This window comes from Tripterygium wilfordii, chromosome 19 (genome assembly GCF_013401445.1).
Source record: "Tripterygium wilfordii isolate XIE 37 chromosome 19, ASM1340144v1, whole genome shotgun sequence".
Lineage (NCBI taxonomy): Eukaryota > Viridiplantae > Streptophyta > Magnoliopsida > Celastrales > Celastraceae > Tripterygium > Tripterygium wilfordii.
Window position 1 is genome coordinate 2,751,863 of NC_052250.1, and position 21,616 is coordinate 2,773,478.

The 21,616-nt window shown below is 35.7% G+C and overlaps 3 protein-coding genes and 2 pseudogenes across 3 annotated transcripts; 4 read left to right on the forward strand and 1 right to left on the reverse strand.

The window, feature by feature from the left end:
• Positions 1–603: 603 nt before the first annotated feature.
• On the reverse strand, positions 604–2,393 carry LOC119986237 (premnaspirodiene oxygenase-like). Its single transcript, XM_038830806.1, has 2 exons — positions 1,438–2,393; positions 604–1,336 (listed from the first exon to the last, which is right to left on the reverse strand). The coding sequence occupies exons 1-2, from the start codon at positions 2,317–2,319 to the stop codon at positions 713–715; spliced, it is 1,506 nt and encodes a 501-aa protein (XP_038686734.1). The 5' UTR covers positions 2,320–2,393; the 3' UTR covers positions 604–712.
• A 4,733-nt stretch (positions 2,394–7,126) lies between these two features.
• Positions 7,127–8,438, forward strand: LOC119985462 (annotated as a pseudogene).
• A 1,071-nt stretch (positions 8,439–9,509) lies between these two features.
• Positions 9,510–11,049, forward strand: LOC119985858 (epidermis-specific secreted glycoprotein EP1-like). The gene has a single exon (XM_038830303.1). It carries the CDS (start codon positions 9,553–9,555, stop codon positions 10,846–10,848), a length of 1,296 nt encoding a protein of 431 aa, XP_038686231.1. The 5' UTR covers positions 9,510–9,552; the 3' UTR covers positions 10,849–11,049.
• A 1,346-nt stretch (positions 11,050–12,395) lies between these two features.
• Positions 12,396–13,743, forward strand: LOC119984992 (annotated as a pseudogene).
• Positions 13,744–14,608: 865 nt separating this feature from the next.
• On the forward strand, positions 14,609–19,898 carry LOC119985036 (dol-P-Man:Man(6)GlcNAc(2)-PP-Dol alpha-1,2-mannosyltransferase-like). Its single transcript, XM_038829194.1, has 10 exons — positions 14,609–14,972; positions 15,329–15,416; positions 15,505–15,664; positions 15,842–16,059; positions 16,213–16,508; positions 17,754–17,868; positions 17,969–18,107; positions 19,057–19,253; positions 19,341–19,430; positions 19,518–19,898. Exons 1-10 carry the CDS (start codon positions 14,695–14,697, stop codon positions 19,647–19,649), a joined length of 1,713 nt encoding a protein of 570 aa, XP_038685122.1. The 5' UTR covers positions 14,609–14,694; the 3' UTR covers positions 19,650–19,898.
• The last annotated feature ends 1,718 nt before the right edge of the window (positions 19,899–21,616 follow it).

Below are 21,616 nucleotides of genomic sequence, written 5' to 3' on the forward strand. Positions count from 1 at the left end.
TCGCTTATCCGATTCAACTCCCTTGGTTCCTTAATCCCTTAATTACTACCTCTTAATTGATACTCGGTCTCCCTATCATTTCCAATGCTTCCTTCCTGGTTACACCAAAAGTGCCTCTCTCTCTCTAACCTCTGTTATTCCTAACATTTGGGTTCAATAGACAAAGACCCATTAAGATTTGTAGATTAACCGTGTAACGATTGCATAGGTCATGTCCCTATATTCCTATGATTCATGCAACCTATGATGTCTATGATAAAAGACAAATGCTAGATATCTCCTTCCGATCTATGGTAAAAGGTAAATCCTAGATATCTAGGATACCTATATGTGCATAGGCTGCACATACAAGGCAAATAGAGCTTCACTTTAATTCTCCAAGATGCCTCAAAGTCACCGAAAATAATAAGGCAATAGGATCTCTTTTTGGTACACGCCTAATCCATGTATGCCAAGCTTAACTTCAATGGTTGCTGAATTGATTGAACTTGAATGCAACTTCTCTTCAAGTCTAGCCAACATGTTTATTACAAACACTAGTTAATTTGTTGTATTAAAAACACTAGTTATTCAGAAAATAGAAAATAAGTTTTAAAACTTCAAACCAAACATGTTTTCTTTATTAGAAAATAGAAATAGAAAATGAAATGAAAAATAGAACATAGAAAACAAACCAAACTCACTCTAAAACTACTAAAGCATAATTCAATGCTTAATCAACAAGGATAGCATTGTAAGGAATGGGGATTAAATACAGGTGATTTTTTCTTCCAACTGCCCCACCAAAATTTTCAGTCATGTCTAATTCTTCTTGATCCATGTTATGAGGGAGCTTCCAATCAAAATGGTAGAGTAAGTTTGCAAGTATAAGCTCAACAGTCGCTATTCCAAACGACATGCCAGGACACATCCTCCTACCAGAACCAAAAGGGATAAGTTCAAAGTTGTTCCCCTTGTAGTCTATCAAACTATCAACGAATCTCTCAGGATAGAACTTCTCCGCATCAATCCAACTATTAGGATCTCTTCCAATACTCCATGCATTAATGATGATTTGAGTTTTCACCGGTATGTCATATTCATTAATTTGACCCCTCTCTCTGCATTCTCTTTGGATTAACAATGGAAGGGGAGGGTGTAATCTTAGAGTTTCTTTGATAACTAATTTGAAGAATTCTAGTTTTTCAAGCCCGGCTTCATCTACACATCCTTTTCTATCAAAGACCTTCCTCACCTCTGCTTGAGCCTTTGCCATCACTTTTGGGTTCCTTAGCAATTCCGACATTGCCCACTCTAAAGTCGTAGATGTTGTTTCACTCCCACCCAGGAAAACTTCCTGAAAGTTAAGATTTATTTTTCAATTAAACTAGAACAACGCTATTTAGCTTTATACAGTTATTAAAAAAAACTTAAAAGTGATGAATAAGACATACTTACCATTACAAGTGCTTTGATATTGTCTGCTGTCAAGGGGAACTGAAATTCTCCATGTGCCTGAAGATTCAAGAGTATGTCCAACAAATCATTGTCGATTCTTGACTTGTTAACTCTATGTTCATTGATGAGGCTCTCAAGTATTTTATCGATTTCATGATGCAGTTTCTCAAGGCGAGTTCTCATCCCACTGATCAGATGAAACAACTTGATGGAAGGGAACATATTAGTCAAATTGAATTCAGAGGAAACCTCTACGATTTCTCTTATAAGTGGGACAAATGCTCCATGCTTCTCGCAGCTTCCACCAAATGCCGTCTTTGTAGTGATTTCATATGTTAAACAAATTAACATCTCACTGAGATTGATCTTTGACCTTGCATTTGAAGAAATAGATTTAACAAACCGTGATACCTCTTCCTCTCTGATTGATTGCAAAGCATGAACCCTTCTTACGCTTAAGAGCTCCATTGTCAAAATTTTACGCATTTGTCTCCAGTAATCTCCATATGGTGAAGACGCTATATTACTACTGTTATAGAACATAACATCCTGAGAAAAAATATAAGGTCTGGATGCAAAAGTAATGTCATGGGTTTTCATTACTTCTTTGGCAACTTTTGGAGAAGAAACAACAATGGTGGACAATTCACCAAGCTGAAGATGCATAAGAGGTCCATATTTCTTGGCTAAATCATGTGGGCGTCGATGTGGTAGAGAGCCTATCATTTGGTGAATGTTTCCTATCAGGGGTAGTCTCCATGGAGAAGGAGGAGCAACGGAATTTGATTTATTATTTTTTGATTTGCTCCAAGTTTTCAGCAGCATCAATAAGAAAACAAGAAAGGCCAACATAATTGGAAAAGAAGGAATTTGATAATCCATGATGGAGGTGAAGCTACAGAATATGGAGCAATGGAGATGGTTGAAGCAAAATTCTTTGTTGAGCTGGAGTTAAGTTTTTCAACTAAAGATGTACTTACATAAATATATATATATATATATTACATCACTACAACAAATAGTAGACGTGGTTTTTGAAGAAAATACCACGGATGGAGTAGGCATCACAAAAAATAATACCACGGACGGATTTGCTAAGATAACTGCTATCATAAAATGCAGTTTTTTTTTTCTTTTAACTTTGTAGCCGTGGTTTTTGAAAAAAAAAAACAAAAAAAACCTCAGATGGAGTAAGCATCACAAGGATAATACTGTGCGTGGATTTGCTAAGATTCCGCTATCATGAAATGCAGTTTTTTTAAAAAAAATTCTTAATATGGTAACACAGTTAATATCTAATTATAAAAGGGTTAATTATACTTTTCATCACTGAAAGACATGAGTCGTTCACTTTTAACACCCAAAGATTATTTGTTACAAAGTCATCACCCATTAATTCAAAATGACACATTTAAGGGATTCGGTCATAATTGTTATAATGAAGGGTGGAGTCATTGCCTATGTGACAATTGGTCAACCATTACAAAATTGAATGTGCTTATGTGGCAATTTGACATGGGACTTGGAAATGACATGTCATTAAATTTTATTAAAAGAACTTTACTTTCTCCTACCTCTCCTTTCTCTCTCTCCTAATCTCCTCCTTAATCTCCTTATCTACAACGGAGTATAATCGCAAGAAAATAGAAGATAATTTCCTATATAAGAGTCGAACCACTAAGAATAATATAACAAAACTGTGCGATAATTAAGAGAGGGATGGGAGAGAGGAAGGTAGAGTAACAAAGAAGATAAGTTTTTTTTTTAAATTTTTTAATGACGTCTTTTTTATTCAGATGGAATTTACAAGTCACATGTCAATTTGTCACATAAGTATTTTTTTAACCGATATTTGTTGACTAAATGTCACGTAAGCAGGACTCCTGACCGAAACTGTTCAAAATGGATATCCCCGAGTCCCAAGATTGTCTAAGTTTAGAATATTGGATTATGAATTTGTAACAAAATCTCTTTCGATGACTAAAGTGTAACAATCTCTATCTTTCAATATTGTGAAGTATAATTAGCCCAATGTTTTTTATTGTACTGCTCTTGTTCAGAAGAAGGCTATGTTTGCTTGCTGAGAAAATTCACTGTGTAGATATCCCCATAAAATTTTTCAAAAATGCTAAGGTTTCTAAAGCATTTCACCGAGTTTAGGTATCCTCTATCCTCGAACTATAAAAGTGGAATCATAGCCTAGTGGTAAGGTTAGCTCATGACAACCTAGACATCATCCGTTAAAATTCTGGTAACAACCTTATGTAGGAATAGAAAAACTTTAGAAGTTTTTCTACACTTGATTAAAGCCGGAAGCTTAAGGAAATATATGGCTTAAAGAAAGAAAATTGATGATGGTTAGTGGTATGGATTTAATTGCAAGCGTACAAATCGCACAAGTAATAAAAAGATGAGTAAATTATCGTTCCCAACGAAGATATAATGGCAATCAAAATCAATGTCAAACTAGTAACAACTATGCAAATTGGGGAAAAGGATTCGAGATTGGTTCTGTTTTTAAACTGAACTAAAGCAAAAGAACAAAGATAAATCAAACTTATCTTCAAAGATGGAAAGCACTAGGGTACTTAACGTCACCTCACCTATCCAATTCAATTCTCTTGGTCCCTTAATCCCTAATTCCTCTCTTTATAAAGACAATCGATTTACCAACATATTCAATGTTCTATTCCTAGATACATCAAACGTATTTTTAATATAAATCTCTGTTATTCCTAACAATCAGATTAATATATCAAAAACTCATTAAGAACTATAAAAATCATTTAACGATTGCATAAGTCACAAACCTATACTCATATGGTTCATGCACCCTATGTCATCTATGACTTGAGGCAAACCCTAGATATCACCTTCCGGTCTCAATCTAGACAACAAATCAATTGAATGATGGCCAAACATTCAAAAGCATTAATCACATCCATAGACAATCAAGAGAGAGAAAAAAATCAAAAAATAAGGAAACCAAGTTTATTGAATCTTCAAGGTTTGGTTACATTGAGACCCTAGTAAGAAATTTAGCCACTCATGGAAGCAAAATACATCATTAAACAAAGGAAATCAATCATGGAAACTAAGATAGAAAAGGAGTGAGAAAACCCCCTTGTAGACCCTCTTCTTCTCCAAGCTTCAATGGTGGCTCCAAGCTCTCCAATGGTGGTAGATGTGTGAGAATGTGTGAGAGTCTCCTCTAAAACCCTAAAAACTGCCTATTTATACTTCCCTAAACTCCTATGTCGTTTCTCATACAAGTTGAGGTCGTTTTGGTTCGGGACCCACTTGAATTCGGATTTTTTTCACTAAATTTGTTGTGTTGTAAATAATAACTCCGATCGATCGAGAATACTTCCAATCGATCGGAAATACAATCTGTCTCCACGAGTTTTTGGGTATTTTGGCAGGTCCGATTGATCGAAAATCATCTCTGGAGTAAAAATCTTCATTTTGCACTTTTTCCCTCCATTTCTTGCCTTGGCACCTACAATATGCAAATATAGCTTTCTTAGGCAATATCAACTCCTAATCAACTCAAAATGAGATGAACTTATGTGTAAAGGATGCACAAATGTATGTATATATTTGGCACATCGATCAGGTCTCTTGTGAGCATTGACATCAACTGTAACTGGGATAGTTTTTTTGATTTTGGGTGTTGTACATAGAGATTGATTAAAGCACAAAGTAGAATAACCTCAATAGCGTGTTTGGATGGAGGGATTTGGAGGGAATGGAAGGGAAGGGAAAGAGAGATTTCTTCCAATTATTTTGTTTGGATAGTTTATAAAAAATTAAGAGAAGGGAATTGGAGGGAAAATTCATAAAATTTTTGTTAAAATTCTTCCTTCCCAAAATGGGGTCATTTGGAGGGAAGAGATTGCTAATTAAGTCATTTATAAATTGAATACATATTTTACCCTTGTACATAATATTTTAACATAAAAATAAGGATAAATTAATAAATTAAACAAATTTTATTTCTTTCATTTTTTTATCTATCCAAACATGAGAGAGAGAAAAATATTCCCCCTTCCCCTCCCTTCTCTTCCCTTCCTCCCAAATCCTTCAATCCAAATACACTCTAAGAGTTCTCTAAGGCATCCTATGAATCTCATAAGGATGGAAAATAGGGTAGGAATGGGTAGCAGTAAACACCATCGCAGTCAAATTGAATCATTGTCCAAAAAATCATTATATTATTGACAATAATCATTTCGATTAAAATAATTTTTTTCGAATGGGTGGTAAAAATTATTTTTGTTCGGGACGGCAACTATCTTCATTTTAGAAAAATAAAACAAATATATATAACCAAATGGGTCCAAATCTATGGAATTAAATATGGAAAATGACATATTAATATCGCTTTCAAAACAGTTGAATATATAGATATACTCTAAAAAAATTTATCCCTCAAAAGTCCATTTTTATCTTTTATAATTATTTAAATCATTTAAATTTTATCAAATTTCCTTGCTGTATCCAGAGTACGATGAATTCAGTGAAAGGTAGATTGTTGTAGAACATCCAATAATGGATAAAGGGGCCATTTCGATAGGTGTCATTTTAGACCGAAAAAAGACTTAAAGCCAAGTGGGCGGCGTTGGTTTTGTTGTTTCCGTTTTCTGAATGAACTGGTCTATTCCATCCATGCAAGACCTGGTTTTTGATTCGAGTCATCATTCTCGCTATCATCAATTATTCTATCAAACACTTACGGGGCATTTGGTTGAGTTTAGGAGGGTGAAATCTCAAACTCATCTCATCCTCATTCTCCCCTTATGAAAATTAGCTAAGCTCATCAAAATGATGAGATTGGTTAATCTCCACAAGGGATAATGACTTTTGATATTCAAAAGACTATTCTACCACTTATTATTTTGATATTCAAAAGACTATTCTACCACTTATTAATAAGTAATCACAACCATTACATTAAACATATTCTTATTTTTATGTACAAAAATTTGGGTATGAAAGTTGTACAATTAAAATTATAACACTCATGCTCACTCTTCCTTTCATACCACAAATGATAATGTTCATCTCACACTCACACTCAAATGCCTTGTTAGTTTTTGAGGGTTTTTCCGTTGTTAGTGCACTCGACTATCAATCGGTACAGTGACGTACTTAAGTCTTCAAGAGTCTTGGATTAACTCTAAAAAAAGGCCCTCTTAAATAAAATTACATATCGTATGTTACTTAAATAGGTTTCCGGTAGCTATAAAATTGATGTTTTTTAAGAAATATGAAGCCCTAGGCGGTGACCCATGTTGGTTGACCCCAAGTATGCCCCTAAACCGTTACACCATTTTGAATACGAAGAAATTGTGACACTTCAAATGCAGTTTGAGCTTGAAATCTCCATTTGACGCTCAGATTTCTTAAAATAAAATGTTCGGGAGGGTGGGACGCTTTAAGAATTCGAGTTTCTCCATCCCCTTTCCCTATAATAAAAAATTAAGCGATTTTGACATTTATCACACAAGCCCCATATACATAGACAGACTGATAGAACATGCCTCAATTATGAACGATTCTCCAGTCTAATATGGAGGTTGACGCTATGCTAGCTGTGACCAAATTAACCTTTGCACAACCACTATAGAGATACCATCCTTCGTTCATAACATCTATCAAACCATATTACAAAGTGACCTCTGTAATAATGGCCTACATTTCTCTTTTTTCAAAGCCTTTGCTCTCTCTTTTTCTCTTCTCTTGCATCGCCCAAGCATTAGTCCCTCTCACTGAGACATCAAGTATGTCAAGGAAGGCGAACTAGGGCCATATGTTGTTGAATACGATGCCAATTATCGCGTTCTTGACCCCTTCGCTGCCCCGTTTCAACTATGTTTTTACAATACGACTCCTAATGCCTATACCCTTGCTTTGGGTATGGGTCTTCAACATACCAAATCAATATTTCGTTGGGTTTGGAGGCTAACCGGGGTAACCCAGTTAGTGAAAATACAACCCTAACCTTCGAACAAGACGGGAATCTTGTCCTGGCGGAAGCGGACAGCAGGATTGCTTGGCAAACCAACATTGCCAACAAAGGTGTTGTTGCCTTCAAGTTGCTTCCAAATGGTAACATGGTGTTATATGATTCTCAAGGTAAGTTTATTTGGCAAAGTTTTGATTACCCAACCGATACTCTCTTAGTGGGCCAATCTCTTCGACTGAAAGGTCCAAACAAGTTAGTGAGTCGGGTTTCACCGGTAGTCAATTCACCTAGGTCTTATAGCGTTGTCTTTGAGCCCAAAAGACCAACAACTAGCCATTATCTCAAAGTAGACCATTTGCCAACTAGATGTAAAGAATGCTTTTCTTCATGGACTTCTCAAAGAAATAGTTTATATAGAATGACCTCCATGTTTTATCTATCATTCTCTTCTCCATCATGTTTGTTTACTTCAAAAATATCCATATAATTTAAAACAAGCTCCACAGGCTTGGTTTGATAGATTATCTCAGTTTTGCTATCTTTAGGCATTATATGTAGACAAATACTATTAATTCTATATGTGGATGATTTAATAATTAGAGGTGATAATGATATATTTGTTCACGACATCATCTCCAAACTTGGAGAGGGATTTGCTTTAGAGGATCTTAGAGCCCTTCATTACTTCTTAGGCATAGAGGTTAAAACTTTCATGGAGGACTGCTCTTATCTCAAACAATGTATATGAAAGAGCTGCTCAAAAGAACAAAAATGTTTGAGGCTACCAAACCCAACACCCCAATTGCTATTAAACCAACTCAACATATGGATGACAGCGACCCTGTTAATGTAACATAATATCGCAACATTGTTGGAGCATTACAATATCTAACATTCACTCGCCCAGACATCACACGTGCGGTTAATCGAGTCTGCCGACACCTTCAAAAATCAACTCTCCTCCATCTTCGAGACGTTAAAAGGATACTTCATTGCTTACAATGCACCACTGATCAAGGTATTCGATTCATAACTCAAAGTAGTCTAACTCTAAATGCATTTTGTAATGCAAATTGGACTGGTTGTTCTCTCACTCGATGAAGCACTTCTGGTTGCTATGTATACCTTGGTGCAAACTGTATCTCATGGTCTTTTAAGAAATAATCCACCGTCTTACGCTCGAGCACCGAAGCCGAATATCGAGCATTAGCCTCCACTGCAACTAAGCTTACTTGGATCACAAATTTAGTTCGAGATATTGGCTTACTTTTACATCGCCCACCTCAATTGTTCAGTGATAAGCTCTAATATGACAATCAATCTTATGTTCCATGCTCGTACAAAACATATCAAAATTAACTTTCACTTTGTTTGTGAAAGAAAATTTATTTATTTTTCCTTATTTACTTCTTTGTTCTTGTGTATTTAAACAAATCATATGTACATAATGAGCAACTTGTTCAAGAGTGATTATATGAAGTAATCATTTTCGATTGTTTGTTAAGTTATTTCCCTTCATTCAGTTTGAAAGAGATTCTTCCGTATCAATTTCAAATTCAATCAATTTTTATTCAAATTTATTGCATACCACATCCAATCAAATAGCATAGTATGATACAATCATTAAAATTAAAAATGTAAGATCTATGGTCCAACCGTAAGGATTTCAATCAAGACGCTCATAAATTTAAGCCCTAATTTTTTTTTTTTATTTAGTAAATGTATGATTGAAGAGCCCGATAATTTGGAATAGAAAACCTAAATAATAGATTCAATGAAAGTGGTCTTATTCCAAACAGGTAGACTGCTAGCTGTAGAACACTCGATAATGGATTAAGAGACAATTTGTTAGGTGTCATTTTAGACTGAAAAAGACTAATAGTGGGCGGCTTCGGTTTTGTTGTTTGCTTTTTTGGTATGAATTGGTCCATTCCATCCATGCAAAGAGCTGGTTTTTAATTGTAGTTGTATCAGCCCCACACATAGATTGATAAGACATGCAACAGTTACGAGCGATTCTCCAGTCTAATGTGGAGGCTGCCGCAATATTGTGACCAAATTAACCATTGCACAACCACTATAAATAGAGATACCATATTTTGTTCATAACATCTATCAAACCATAATACAAACTCACATCTCTAATAATGGCTTACATTTCTCTTTTTGCAAAGCCTTTGCTCTCTCTTTTTCTCTTCTGTTGCATCGCCCAAGCATTAGTCCCTCTCAATGAGACTTTCAAGTATGTCAACGAAGGCGAATTGGGGCCATACGTTGTTGAATACGATGCCAATTATCGCGTTCTATCTCCCTTTGCTGCCCCATTCCAACTATGTTTTTACAACACAACTCCTAATGCCTACACCCTTGCTTTGCGTATGGGTCTTCAGCGTACCGAATCAATTTTTCGTTGGGTCTGGGAGGCTAATCGGGGTAATCCGGTTAGTGAAAATGCAACCCTGACCTTCGAACAAGATGGAAATCTTGTCCTGGCGGATGCGGATGGCCGGATTGCTTGGCAAACCAACACTGCCAACAAAGGTGTTGTTGGCTTCAGATTGCTTCCAAATGGTAACATGGTGTTATATGACTATACAGGAAAGTTTATTTGGCAAAGTTTTGATTACCCAACTGATACTCTCTTAGTGGGCCAGTCTCTTCGGCTAAGAGGCCCAAACAAGTTAGTGAGTCGGGCTTCTGAAGTAGAGAATTCACCTGGGCCTTATAGCCTTGTCTTTGAGCCCAAAAGGTTTGCTCTCTATTTTAAAAGCTCAAATTCTCCTAAACAATATGTGTATTATGATTCAACACAAAGGTTTCCTAAACCAAATGTTGCTGAAGAGTATGTCACACTCACTACTGAGCTTGAAGAAAATTCTTCTTATATATATTTGACCGACCCCAATGGTGGTAGCCTAGTTTTGGCTGAACCCAAGTATAATGCCACATCATCATTTCTTCGAATCGATTTGGATGGAAACTTGAGGATCTATACTTACATTGCTGATGTTGATATTGGCGGTGGTGCATGGAGGAGCACTCTCATTGTGTTTGCTAAAGATTCTTGGGAAACTGAGTGTCAATTGCCGGCAAAGTGTGGGAAATTTGGGCTTTGTGAAGATAGCAATTGTGTTTCTTGCCCATTACCGAATGGGCTAACGGGCTGGACCGAAAGTTGTGAGCCCAAGAAGGTAAGCTCTTGTGCGGCTAAGGATTTCTACTATTACAAATTGGAAGGAGTTGATCATTTCTCAAGCAAGTTCAACAAAGGAGAGTCTATGAAGCTTGATGCTTGCGGCAATAAGTGCACAAAGGATTGCAAATGTTTGGGTTACTTCTACAACACGGCGTCGTCTAAGTGTTGGATTGCTTATGATCTCAAAACCCTGACCAAGGTGGGAAACTCTACTCATTTGGGCTTCATAAAGGCACCAAAGAATTGATTAGTTTGAATTGTGCTTGCTTCTTCAGATCTAAGTTTATTTTTCTTCTACTTGACAATAAATGTTTCTCTATTTGTGGGAGAAATTAAAAGTGTGTTTTGTATTGATGTATTCGTCACCTTTTGTTGTTGTTGTTCTTGTGCCTCAAAGAAGTATTTATGTTTTCGTTATTTGAAATAATCATATTCTTATTGCAGACAATTATTTATTTCAGTTCTATTATGAAATAATAAACTTAAAAGTAGATATACAGTGAAAAAAAATTTATGGAGAAGACCCTACTGGACAATTATTTCTGAATCCTAAACCGTAAACCCTCTAGCGAGAATCAAAATCAGGTACGCATGAATGTTCTAATAGATGAGAATCAAAATTAGGTACGCATGCATGCATGCACTCATGATTAAATGATATAGAATTCAATTATTTTTATTAGAACATTATATATATATATATATATAGATATTATGATATTCCACTTCAAACGGTAGGTGGTAAAGAAATAATCAAATCCGTTAAAAGCTGGAGACTTTGCTAAAAAGTCCAAAAATCCTAAGTGGTACCTATTCAAGTCTGGGTTAACTGACTTGGCTATTCCATCTTAAACGGTAGATGGTAAAGAAATAATTAAATCCGTTGACAGCTAGAGACTTTGCTAAAAAATCCAAAAATCCTAAGTGGTACCCATTCAAGCCCTAGTTTATAGGCTTGAACAATTCAAGTGGCATTTACAATTCCTACAGACAAAATGATTAAAAGACTACAGGATTCATGAATGCTATAGAAAAAGAAGACAAAATCGTCAAAGCTACAAGATTCGTAAAGCAACAAGATCCGTCAAAACTACTGGAAAACGGTGAAAAAGCAAAAGCATTCCAAAAGTTTTCCAACTTCAATAATTATGTCATGACCTCTCCATCTATATAAGGAGAATGCATGTTCAGTTGAAAGGGACTCAAAAATTTTATAGTTACTTAGTTCTTACAAGTCCTCCTCTTCTGAAGTCTCTCAAGTAGTTCTTCCCAAATAGGTTAGTTTCTTAATACATATATACATATATGCTTGCATACATATATGTATATACAAGTCTACAGACCTCTTCAAGTCTGTAAGTATTAAATTTATGTAATTAATTATCAATTTATACAAGTAGTTGGCTGGTTCTACCGCCTTCTTTTATCTCTTATCTCTTATCTATGCTTCAATTATCAATCTGCTGCTACCTCCTCAGGTTGGTTTAACCGCCATTATATATATATATATATATATATATCATTTATATATATATATATATATAATGATGTACTTTGGACAACGCACTTGAACGGATGAAGTACAAAAGATTGTGTGAAGAATATTTTCCTAGTAATTATCTCTAATTTATTTCATATAAATACACCTTACCTTCATTGTCATTTTATAATATTAACGACACAAATATTGATATTGTGAAATTATTATTAGCATTATCAAAGCCACTATATATATATATATATATATATATATAGACCTACATTTGCTCAAAACTCAGGAAAAACACTTCAATTCACATATCCCAAATGGCTTCACTTTCACTTGCAACGCCTTTGCTCTCTCTTTTTCTGTTCTCATAAATTTCTTTTACTGCCCAAGCATTAGTTCCTCTCAATGAGACCTTCAAGTATGTCAATCAAGGGGAATTGGGGCCATACGTTGTTGAATACGATGCCAATTATCGCGTTCTATCTCCTTTCACTGCCCCATTTCAACTATGTTTTAACAATACAACTCCGAATGCCTACACCCTTGCTTTGCGTATGGGTCTCCAATGTTTCGAGTCATTATTTCGTTGGGTTTGGGAGGCTAATCGAGAAAACTCATTTCGTGAAAATGCAACCCTAACGTTTTGACAAGACGGGAATCTCGTCTTGGCGGATTCTGATGGCTGGATTGCTTGGCAAACCAACACTGCCAACAAAGGTGTCGTTAGCTTCAAGTTGCTTTCGAATGGTAACATGGTGTTACATGACTCTAGAGGTAAATTTATTTGGCAAAACTTTGATTACCCAACCGATACCCTCTTAGTGGGCCAATCTCTTCGGCTTAGAGGCCCAAACAAGTTAGTGAGCCGGGCTTCCCAAGCAGGCAATTCTAATGGGCCTTATAGTATGGTGTTGGATCCCAAAAGGTTTGTTCTTAACTATAAAAGCCCAAATTCTCCAAAACAATATAGCTATTATGATTCAACAGACAGGTTTGGTACAACAAATGTTGCATCAGAAAATGCAACGGTCATTGCTGTGGTAGAAGATGGTTATACTTATATATACTTAATGATCCCTAATTGGGGAAGTCAAGTTCTGGCTAGAACCAAATACAATGCCACATTATCGTTCCTCCTAAATGACGTGGACGGAAACCTAAGGGTTTACACTTACAATGACAAGGTTGATTGGCGTGCATGGGAGAAATCTTTGGTTCTTTGATGAAGACTCATGAGAAACTGAGTGTCAATTGCTAGCAAAATGTGGCACATTTGGGCTTTGTGAAGATAACCAGTGCGTGGGCTGCCCGTTACCGAATGGGCTAATGGGCTGGAGCAAGAATTGCGAGCCAGAGAAGGTAACATCTTGTAGGGCCCAAGATTTCTACTATTACAAAGTGGAAGGAGTTGATCATTTTACAAGCAAGTACAACAAAGGAGAGTCTATGAGCAACAAGAAGTGCACAAAGGATTGTAAATGTTTGGGTTACTTCTACAATACGGCGTCGTCTAAGTGTTGGATTGCTTATGATCTCAATACCCTAACCAAGGTTGCAAACTCAACACATTTGGGCTTTATCAAGGCACCCAAGCACTAGTTTCTCGACTTATTTTGGACTTGAATAAAACATTTGTATTTGTTTGTAGTTGTATCATGTGAGCCAAAGTGTATTTTATGTTATGTATTCTTTATTTTTAGTTATTTGCTTGTTTTTTTTGATAACCTAGAAAATCCCAAGCCTAATCAGGCCTGTTAGTGTGATCCGGGGTTCGGATTTGACCATGAGTCACAATATATGTCTATTTTTTTTTTCTTAATGATTATTAGGGCCAATTCTGTTTTTAAATAGATGTTTAGTCAATGATAAGCTATTATTCATATCCTGTCTATTAAAAATCATTCTTTTAAAATTCTGCCACTATCTTATTTATGATTTTGCCATTATAAAATTAAATAATTATTTTCTATTACCAATTCGGATGACACATATGATTTTTTTTATACCAAAACTTTTTGAGGTACGAACGAAATACTTGCTCATAGTTGAAATACGAATTTTGAAAAAAAAAAGTTTAAAGAAGAAATGAAATCACGTACATACTTGAGAGATGGAAAATTATATTTTTCCATATATAGGAACCTCATGTGTCATTTTATTTTATCTAAAAAGAATAATCTGTTTTCTTTTTGTCCTCTTCTGCTAATCTTGTATTGAGAATCTGGGATTTCAATACAAATATCATTATCTTATCAGATAATATTAAAAAAGAGTAAATCATTTTTAAGAATGTGTTATTAAGTCTTCTAAAAAAATTGTGTGATCAAAATTTTGAGAAAAATATCAATAAGAGTTGGCTTGATTTGAGTTAAACATATGTATGTCAAAGGTTGGATTCCACGTAATTCTATATGATATTTAAAAAATATATATTTTTTGAGAAAAATAATTGTCTAATAAATAATAATAAGGGAAAGGAAAAAAAATTGAATAAATTCCCTAATTACTTTGAAACGAAGCAAGGAATCCAGTGGCGCTCACTGCGCGAACATTTACATTATCATTTGCACACTTCGAAACACACTCTCACAGTCGTACCCGGAAATGGCACTCACTGCGCGCCAGAGACGCCCTTTACCTCCCGATCCTTCGTCTTCGTCGTCGGAGAGTTACACGAAGGTCGATAAAAAGGGGCGATCGGAGGAGGGCCATGAAGTGGAGGACAAGGGACTGAGGTGGTTCTTGCCGGTGTTCGCCCTGGGAATGCTACGCTACATGAGCGCCACTTCAAACATCATACACGACTGCGATGAGGTCTTCAACTACTGGGAGCCTCTCCATTACCTTCTATACAAGTCCGGATTCCAAACATGGGAGTACAGGTACAAGTATCCCAGTTTCTCTGTTTATTCGAGAACCCTAAATTGGACAGTGGATGGGGTTAGCAGTGCCTTTGAGGTTTTCTATTAATGAAATTCAGCTTAAAGGCTGCTTCATTAGTATTTTTTTTTATTAGCTGTTTAGAACACGGGGTTCACAATTTCGAATAGCGCAAGAGTTAGTTTTTTTGGTACCTGATTTCCTTATAATTGTTCTGTGGAGTTTCGAATTAGATGCAAGATTCCTTCTGGGTTTTCCTGTTTCTTCAAAATTAGTGGTCTTTATTAGGGGTTTGCATTGTTGGTTCAACTTCACATTGGCTTCGATATTGATCCTTGGTGGGTGCTTCTCGTTGCAGTTCCCAGTTTGCACTTCGTTCGTATCTATACATTGTTTTACATGAATTGGTGGGTCGACCGGCGTCCTGGTTGTTCATTGATGAAAAGGTAACTTTCTTCTCAAGTAATTTATACTCCTGATTCTCCCAATACCTATTCTTTAATAACATCTGGAAATTAATTAATTTTTTCGTAGGTGAGAGTGTTCTATGTAGTAAGACTATTTCTTGGTCTCATCTCTGTTATTGCGGATGCTGTTCTGGTAGTGGCTCTTTCGAGAAAGTATGGAAAACGAATTGCCTCTTATGCGCTTGCAATGCTATGTTTAACCAGTGGTTGTTTCTTTGCCAGCACAAGTAAGTGGACCCCATTTTGTTGCTGTGTTACTGGTTCCAATTAGCATTTCAAACTGAATGACTCAACCTCTACTACACACCTATCACATTCTTTTAAATTTAGCCATGTAGCAATTGTTAATATTTAGTTCTTCACTTTTGAATGAGACTGCTCATCGTGCTCATTACATTGTACAGGTTTTTTGCCAAGTTCTTTTTCTATGTATGCATTGAGTCTCTCTTCAGGATTATTTCTTCTTGAAAAACCGGCTATGGCCGTTGCTGTTGCATCTGTTGGGGTCATACTTGGCTGGCCATTCTCAATCCTTGCTTTCCTGCCAATCACGTTCTACTCTTTGGCTAGAAAATGCAAACATACACTTTTAGCTGGGGCTGTCACCTCAATTGCTCTTCTTGTAAGTGCATTTTTCTTTTACTATCACATAAGTTTCTTCATTCACTAATTTAGAGGTCCCTGTAGTGATTGAATTAGTTAACACTCTATCATGTTGAGTTGTTTATGTTCTTCATTTTTGTGAAATTGAAAGAAATTTTTTTGGAAATTTCAGGCACTCTCTGTACTGGTTGATTATTACTACTACAGACGATGGACATCATCTGTTATGAATCTATTACTATATAATGTTGTAGGAGGAGGGGAGAGCCATCTGTATGGGACAGAGGGGCCATTGTTTTACTTGAGGAATGGATTTAACAATTTCAACTTTTGCTTTATACTTTCCTTGCTTTTTTTGGTAATTCTGCCGATTGCCAGAAAGAAATATGCCCCAGATTTGCTGATTGTGGTCTCACCTCTATATATTTGGCTGGGATTTATGTCTCTGCAGCCACACAAAGAAGAAAGGTTTGTTGCTCTTACCGTAGCCTTACATTATAAAGAAGAAAAGTTTTACTCGTGTTGAATGTCTATGTGTGCCTGATCTCTTAACAAATCAGTACATATAATCTTGTCTTTTAGTTTTAAGTAATGATTTAAATTGGGAGGGTGTTATGTAGTAGTCCCTTTTTTTTTTTTTTTTTGTATTCTGCCATATTCAACTGCAACTTGAGTTCACTTGAGTCAAATAAATATTTTTGTTACTTTTCCAGAATTTTGATTGAATAAATTCATTACCAGGGACTCTTATGAAGTTTTCATTTTAAAGCAGCACTTAGTAGCCTTTGGCTTCCCCCACATTGAGATATTATCTTGCAGGTGTCAAACAGTTGAAGTTACATAATTACATTAACCTTTTACCTTTAGTTTGGGGAAATTTTGAAGATTTCATCCTTGGTAGTTTTGAGGTTTTGAATGTCTACACTTATTTGTCTCACCGTAGGTTCTGCAAAAATTAGAGTATCAATGGGTTGAGTGTTTGTCAATGTCATCTATCACGAAATACTTCAGCTACTAACTAGGCTTTGCGTTTTCATGTTCTCTACAAATTCCACTACAAGAAGCTTAATGAGAGTCGGAGGCGAGGAAAGAACAGTAATTCCATGGTCATTTCCAGGGAAAAGGACAATCAGTCGGGTGCAAATGAATTTTGTATCTGAGTGTTATGAAATTCAAAACTCGTTAGAAGTTTGATGTGGAGTACCAATTCATGCTAATAACTTATGTGGTTGATACTTGATATTCTCTTATGGAGTTATGGGTCCATAATAGTTGAGCCAAAATGCTTGGAAAAATTCTTTGAAGATGAAGATGATGACGACGACAACATATAGCCTAGATTAAAATGGTTGGTGATGGCTAAGTGGGCAAGAGGGAGAGAGATACATGTTACTGTTAGTACTTAGTACTCATGTCATTGTACAATTTTGACAGCAAGGAGCTGTGAAGATATAAGCTCATTAGAGCTTCATCTTGCATTGTTGATGCATAATGTTGTTTGTGAGTGTTAAACCTGCCCGGTTTTACTGATGCACATCAAATTAGGTTCCTCTTACATATTTCGATTCTAAATCTTTGTTGTGGTTTGCAACATGGATAACAAAAAAAAATTTTAGTTCTGTATGCCTACGGTTTTATTTTAGAAAGAGTGGGAAGACTTGTTTGATAACTAATTGACATACACTAATTATTCCTTTCCACCTTGCAATGCAGGTTCCTATATCCAATATACCCTCTTGTTTGTGTTGCTGCGGCCGCTGTCATTGATAGCTTTCCTGATCTTTTCCGAGACAAGCATAATCCTTATGATAATTCTTGGATTGTTATGGTAGAATTCTTAGATAGTTCTCTGTGTCTGTACTCTTCAATCAATGGTTGTTTATATGCTCATTTTCTTGCCTTCTTGCCTTCTTTTCTTCCTCTTTCAGACAGCCAAAATTCTTAGACCAGTGACTCTTAGCCTCATATTATGTGCCTCCCATGCACGTACGTTTTCACTGATCAATGGCTATGCTGCTCCATTGGAGGTTTACAAGATCTTGGAGCACCATGATGAGGCAGGAAAAGGTGAGAAAATGCATATTGCAGGAGTTGCTTGCATATGAGCTTAAAAATTATAAGTTCTTTGTCAGAATGTTCTCTCCATATTTTGTTTTGTTTCAGATGATGAGCATCTAAGTTACATGAACTCTTATATAGTGGCAGAGCCAGGAATTATTTTTCAGAGGGGACTATAGAGTCAGGTTACATAAAGGCTAAAGCTATAGAAGCACTAAATCATATAGATATAGACATATAGTAATTTAATTTTTATCATTTATATAATGAACTGAGTTGAAGTGATTTACCTTTTTTTCCCTCTTTTGGTGGGAGATGGTAGATGTATGATTTATACCCATGACCAAGAGGCTTGCTACAAGAGCAAGCATTGAAATCTTTGTATTGCTAATTATTCGAATGAGATTTAAATGTTTTAATTTGTTTATTGTGAAGATTTTTAAAGAAAAAAATCGAAAACTCAGATAATTTGTTTATTAGTTGTGGGAGACGCAATATCTCGAGGATTACATGGATGTTGTTGCATGTCGTTCATCATGATTTTAGTAACTGGGCCATTATATTGTTAGTAAGTGGTCTTAACTTAGTAAGTACGTCTTTGCTAAATTAAACCTTTGACCAGTCAAAAAGAGAATCAATCTAAAAACTAGTAAAAGCTATGTCTTAAATTTTTAGTAAAAGCTGTAGAAAATTAGTAACTAGTATCTTGAATGTAGTAAAGTAATAGTAAAACAACTCTCATGCACACAAGCAATATTGATTTTCATATGGTCGTGTGTTGATGCTGTAAGTTAGATTTCCGATCTAGTATGGATGAAATCACATATACATGCAAGACTGATATACATATAGATTAACCTACTTACAGGGTGTCACTTGTTATAGGCTTATAGCCGTTGTGCAAGTATTTTGGGTGTTACTGTGGAAGAATAATTTTTTCTTTTATTTTATATTGCAGGTTCTGTACTTTGTGTTGGAAGTGAATGGCACCGCTACCCGTCATCATTTTTTATTCCTGATTATGTAAGTGAAGTCCGTTGGATTGATGATGGCTTCAGAGGCCTACTTCCATTGCCTTTCAATTCTACCCTTGGTGGAACTGCAGCAGCTCCTCCATATTTCAACAACAAAAATGTGGCTTCAGATGAGCAATATGTAATTGCCCTCTACTAATTGTATCTTTTGTTCATATTATATCTTACCCTTCCACGATAGAGTTAATGAATTGAAGAATTCTTACAGCTCCACGATCTCGATGCTTGTACCTTCTTAGTTGAGCTGCACCTTAACAGGCCTTACCTTTACCGTGGGAGTGACCTCTCAATCTGGGAGGTAATTGACCATGTCCAGTTTACCCTAACCTCACTCCGATCTTTATGCGCTAGTTCAATGGTACTAACAATATTGATTTTACAACAGCCTATTGCAGCATTCCCTTACCTGGACAGGGAGTTCTCACCGCCCTTATATCGGTCGTTCTTCATTCCGTATCTCTGGCAGCAGAAGAATGCTTTTGGCTTGTACAAGCTCCTTAGAAGAATACCCAAATGACAAGTTGCTACTTGATGCTTGTAAGATTTCATGACTGACCTAACCGACAGGCGTATCCCCTGTAATAGCAAAAAAGACTGGCGAGGCCCTCGTATTTAGTGATGAGACTGTAATAGCCAAGACATGTAGGTTTTCTGTTTTCATTTGAATTCGCTAATTGAGAAGTGTAGCTTTGGGAATTTTGATCTGAATTCACTATGTGATCTTTTACCAATATCATTAGCCCTCACCAACCATTATGCGTTTAAGCTAGCTTTCGGGCTAGTGAGTCTCAGGCTTATTGGCTTTTAATGTTTGTGTGAACAGCAGTGTTAAATGCCCTTGTTATTGAGGTGTATGGACAACATTTAAAGTATATGTGGAGTCCATCGCATACATTTTAATTTTTATCCATACACCTTAACAACTGAAATCTTGCTGGAATGTTTATCTTTTTCGTTTAGGAAATGCTATTGACTCATAGACTAAAATAGTCCAACTCAATGTTTGGCGCAATCCAAAATTGGGTTATAATTAGTCTCTCTGTTCCATTTTCGGCAACTCTATGTATCCTTAACAAATTTAATCATAATCAGTCATAAAATGTAATTAGACAACATGATAACGAAAGTCAATGTAATTAGATAACGTAATAACGAAATTCAATGTAATTAGATAATGTAATACTATTATGGTTGGTTATGGACGAAAATATTAGGGATATAAGTCACTTTCGATTAGCACAAAAATAATCGCTCCTTTTCGCAGGAAATATGTAGTCTCATTTCCCATCAATTTTTTTCTTTTTTAGTTTCTTTGTTAGAGATTGTAAAAACTTCCTATTATTCAAATTTAAAATTTTTGGTTTTGTAAAATAAGTGAAAATGTAACAAATGATAACTTTAATTCATCATAATAAATCCAATTCAGTTCTTTCTAACACAATTCAATCCTACACCCAAATCACCAGTTAGAGTAGTAAAAATGGTGTATATCACTCTCAGTGAAAGGAGAAGAACTTGCAACGGCAGAGACTACTGACCCTATTCTTGTTCCTAGCCGTCTGTTACGAGTCCGGGAAGCCAGGAATCCTAAATAGAAAGATGAGGGATCCCTCAAAATCAAATAGAGAAGGGCGGGCAGGGCTTCCGCAAGAGCCTCCCCCCTCTTACCGGTCAAGATAGATGGGAAAGAGCTTTATCAAGTAAAGGCCATAACCACTCTGGTAATCAGAGTTCGAATCCACTCTCGTTTAAAAAAAAATGATTTAGTCTTGTTTTGGCACTTTTGGGCAAGGGTACATGTAAATCCACCAAGTCCAAGCTTGTAGGTACACCGTGTACACCACCCTACGGTAGGACCCTTAACAACTTTAATACTTTTTTATACACTTTTTACATTTTATTATTTATTCTTTTGTTTTATCACATTTTAAAGATAATTTATTACATCAAACAACCCATTACATTGCTACATCACATCACATTGCTACATCACATCATGTTTTTTAAAGTTCATGAACCCAACGTCTAAATTAACAGCTCAATTTTTTAACGTTCAAATTAATAGCTATATTTTTTTAATTATAGTTATAGATGTTCTCCACTTGTTTCAATCAATAAATTCTCTCCAATTCTATTTTATGCTCTCCAATTCTCTCTATCTTATTTTCGTCAGTTTAGAGAAAAAATGAATTTGGATCAACTACGAAGTTAGGCCGAACATCTACGATTGTCAAGTGGTTCTAGTGACAGTTAAGTAAATATATATATTTTTATTTTTTCATAAAATATTATTATTATTTGCATATGGTAAGGTGAATATCTATTGTTGGCAGGATGATATTTTCATAAAACAAGAAGAAGAACATGTGGAAGAAAGTGAAGACAATATTGACATTGATGTTACAAATGCATTTTTCATTGACATGGTATGATGTTGCTGCGATTTACCATGAATTTTTTTGACTTCAAGATTCAATTTTAGGG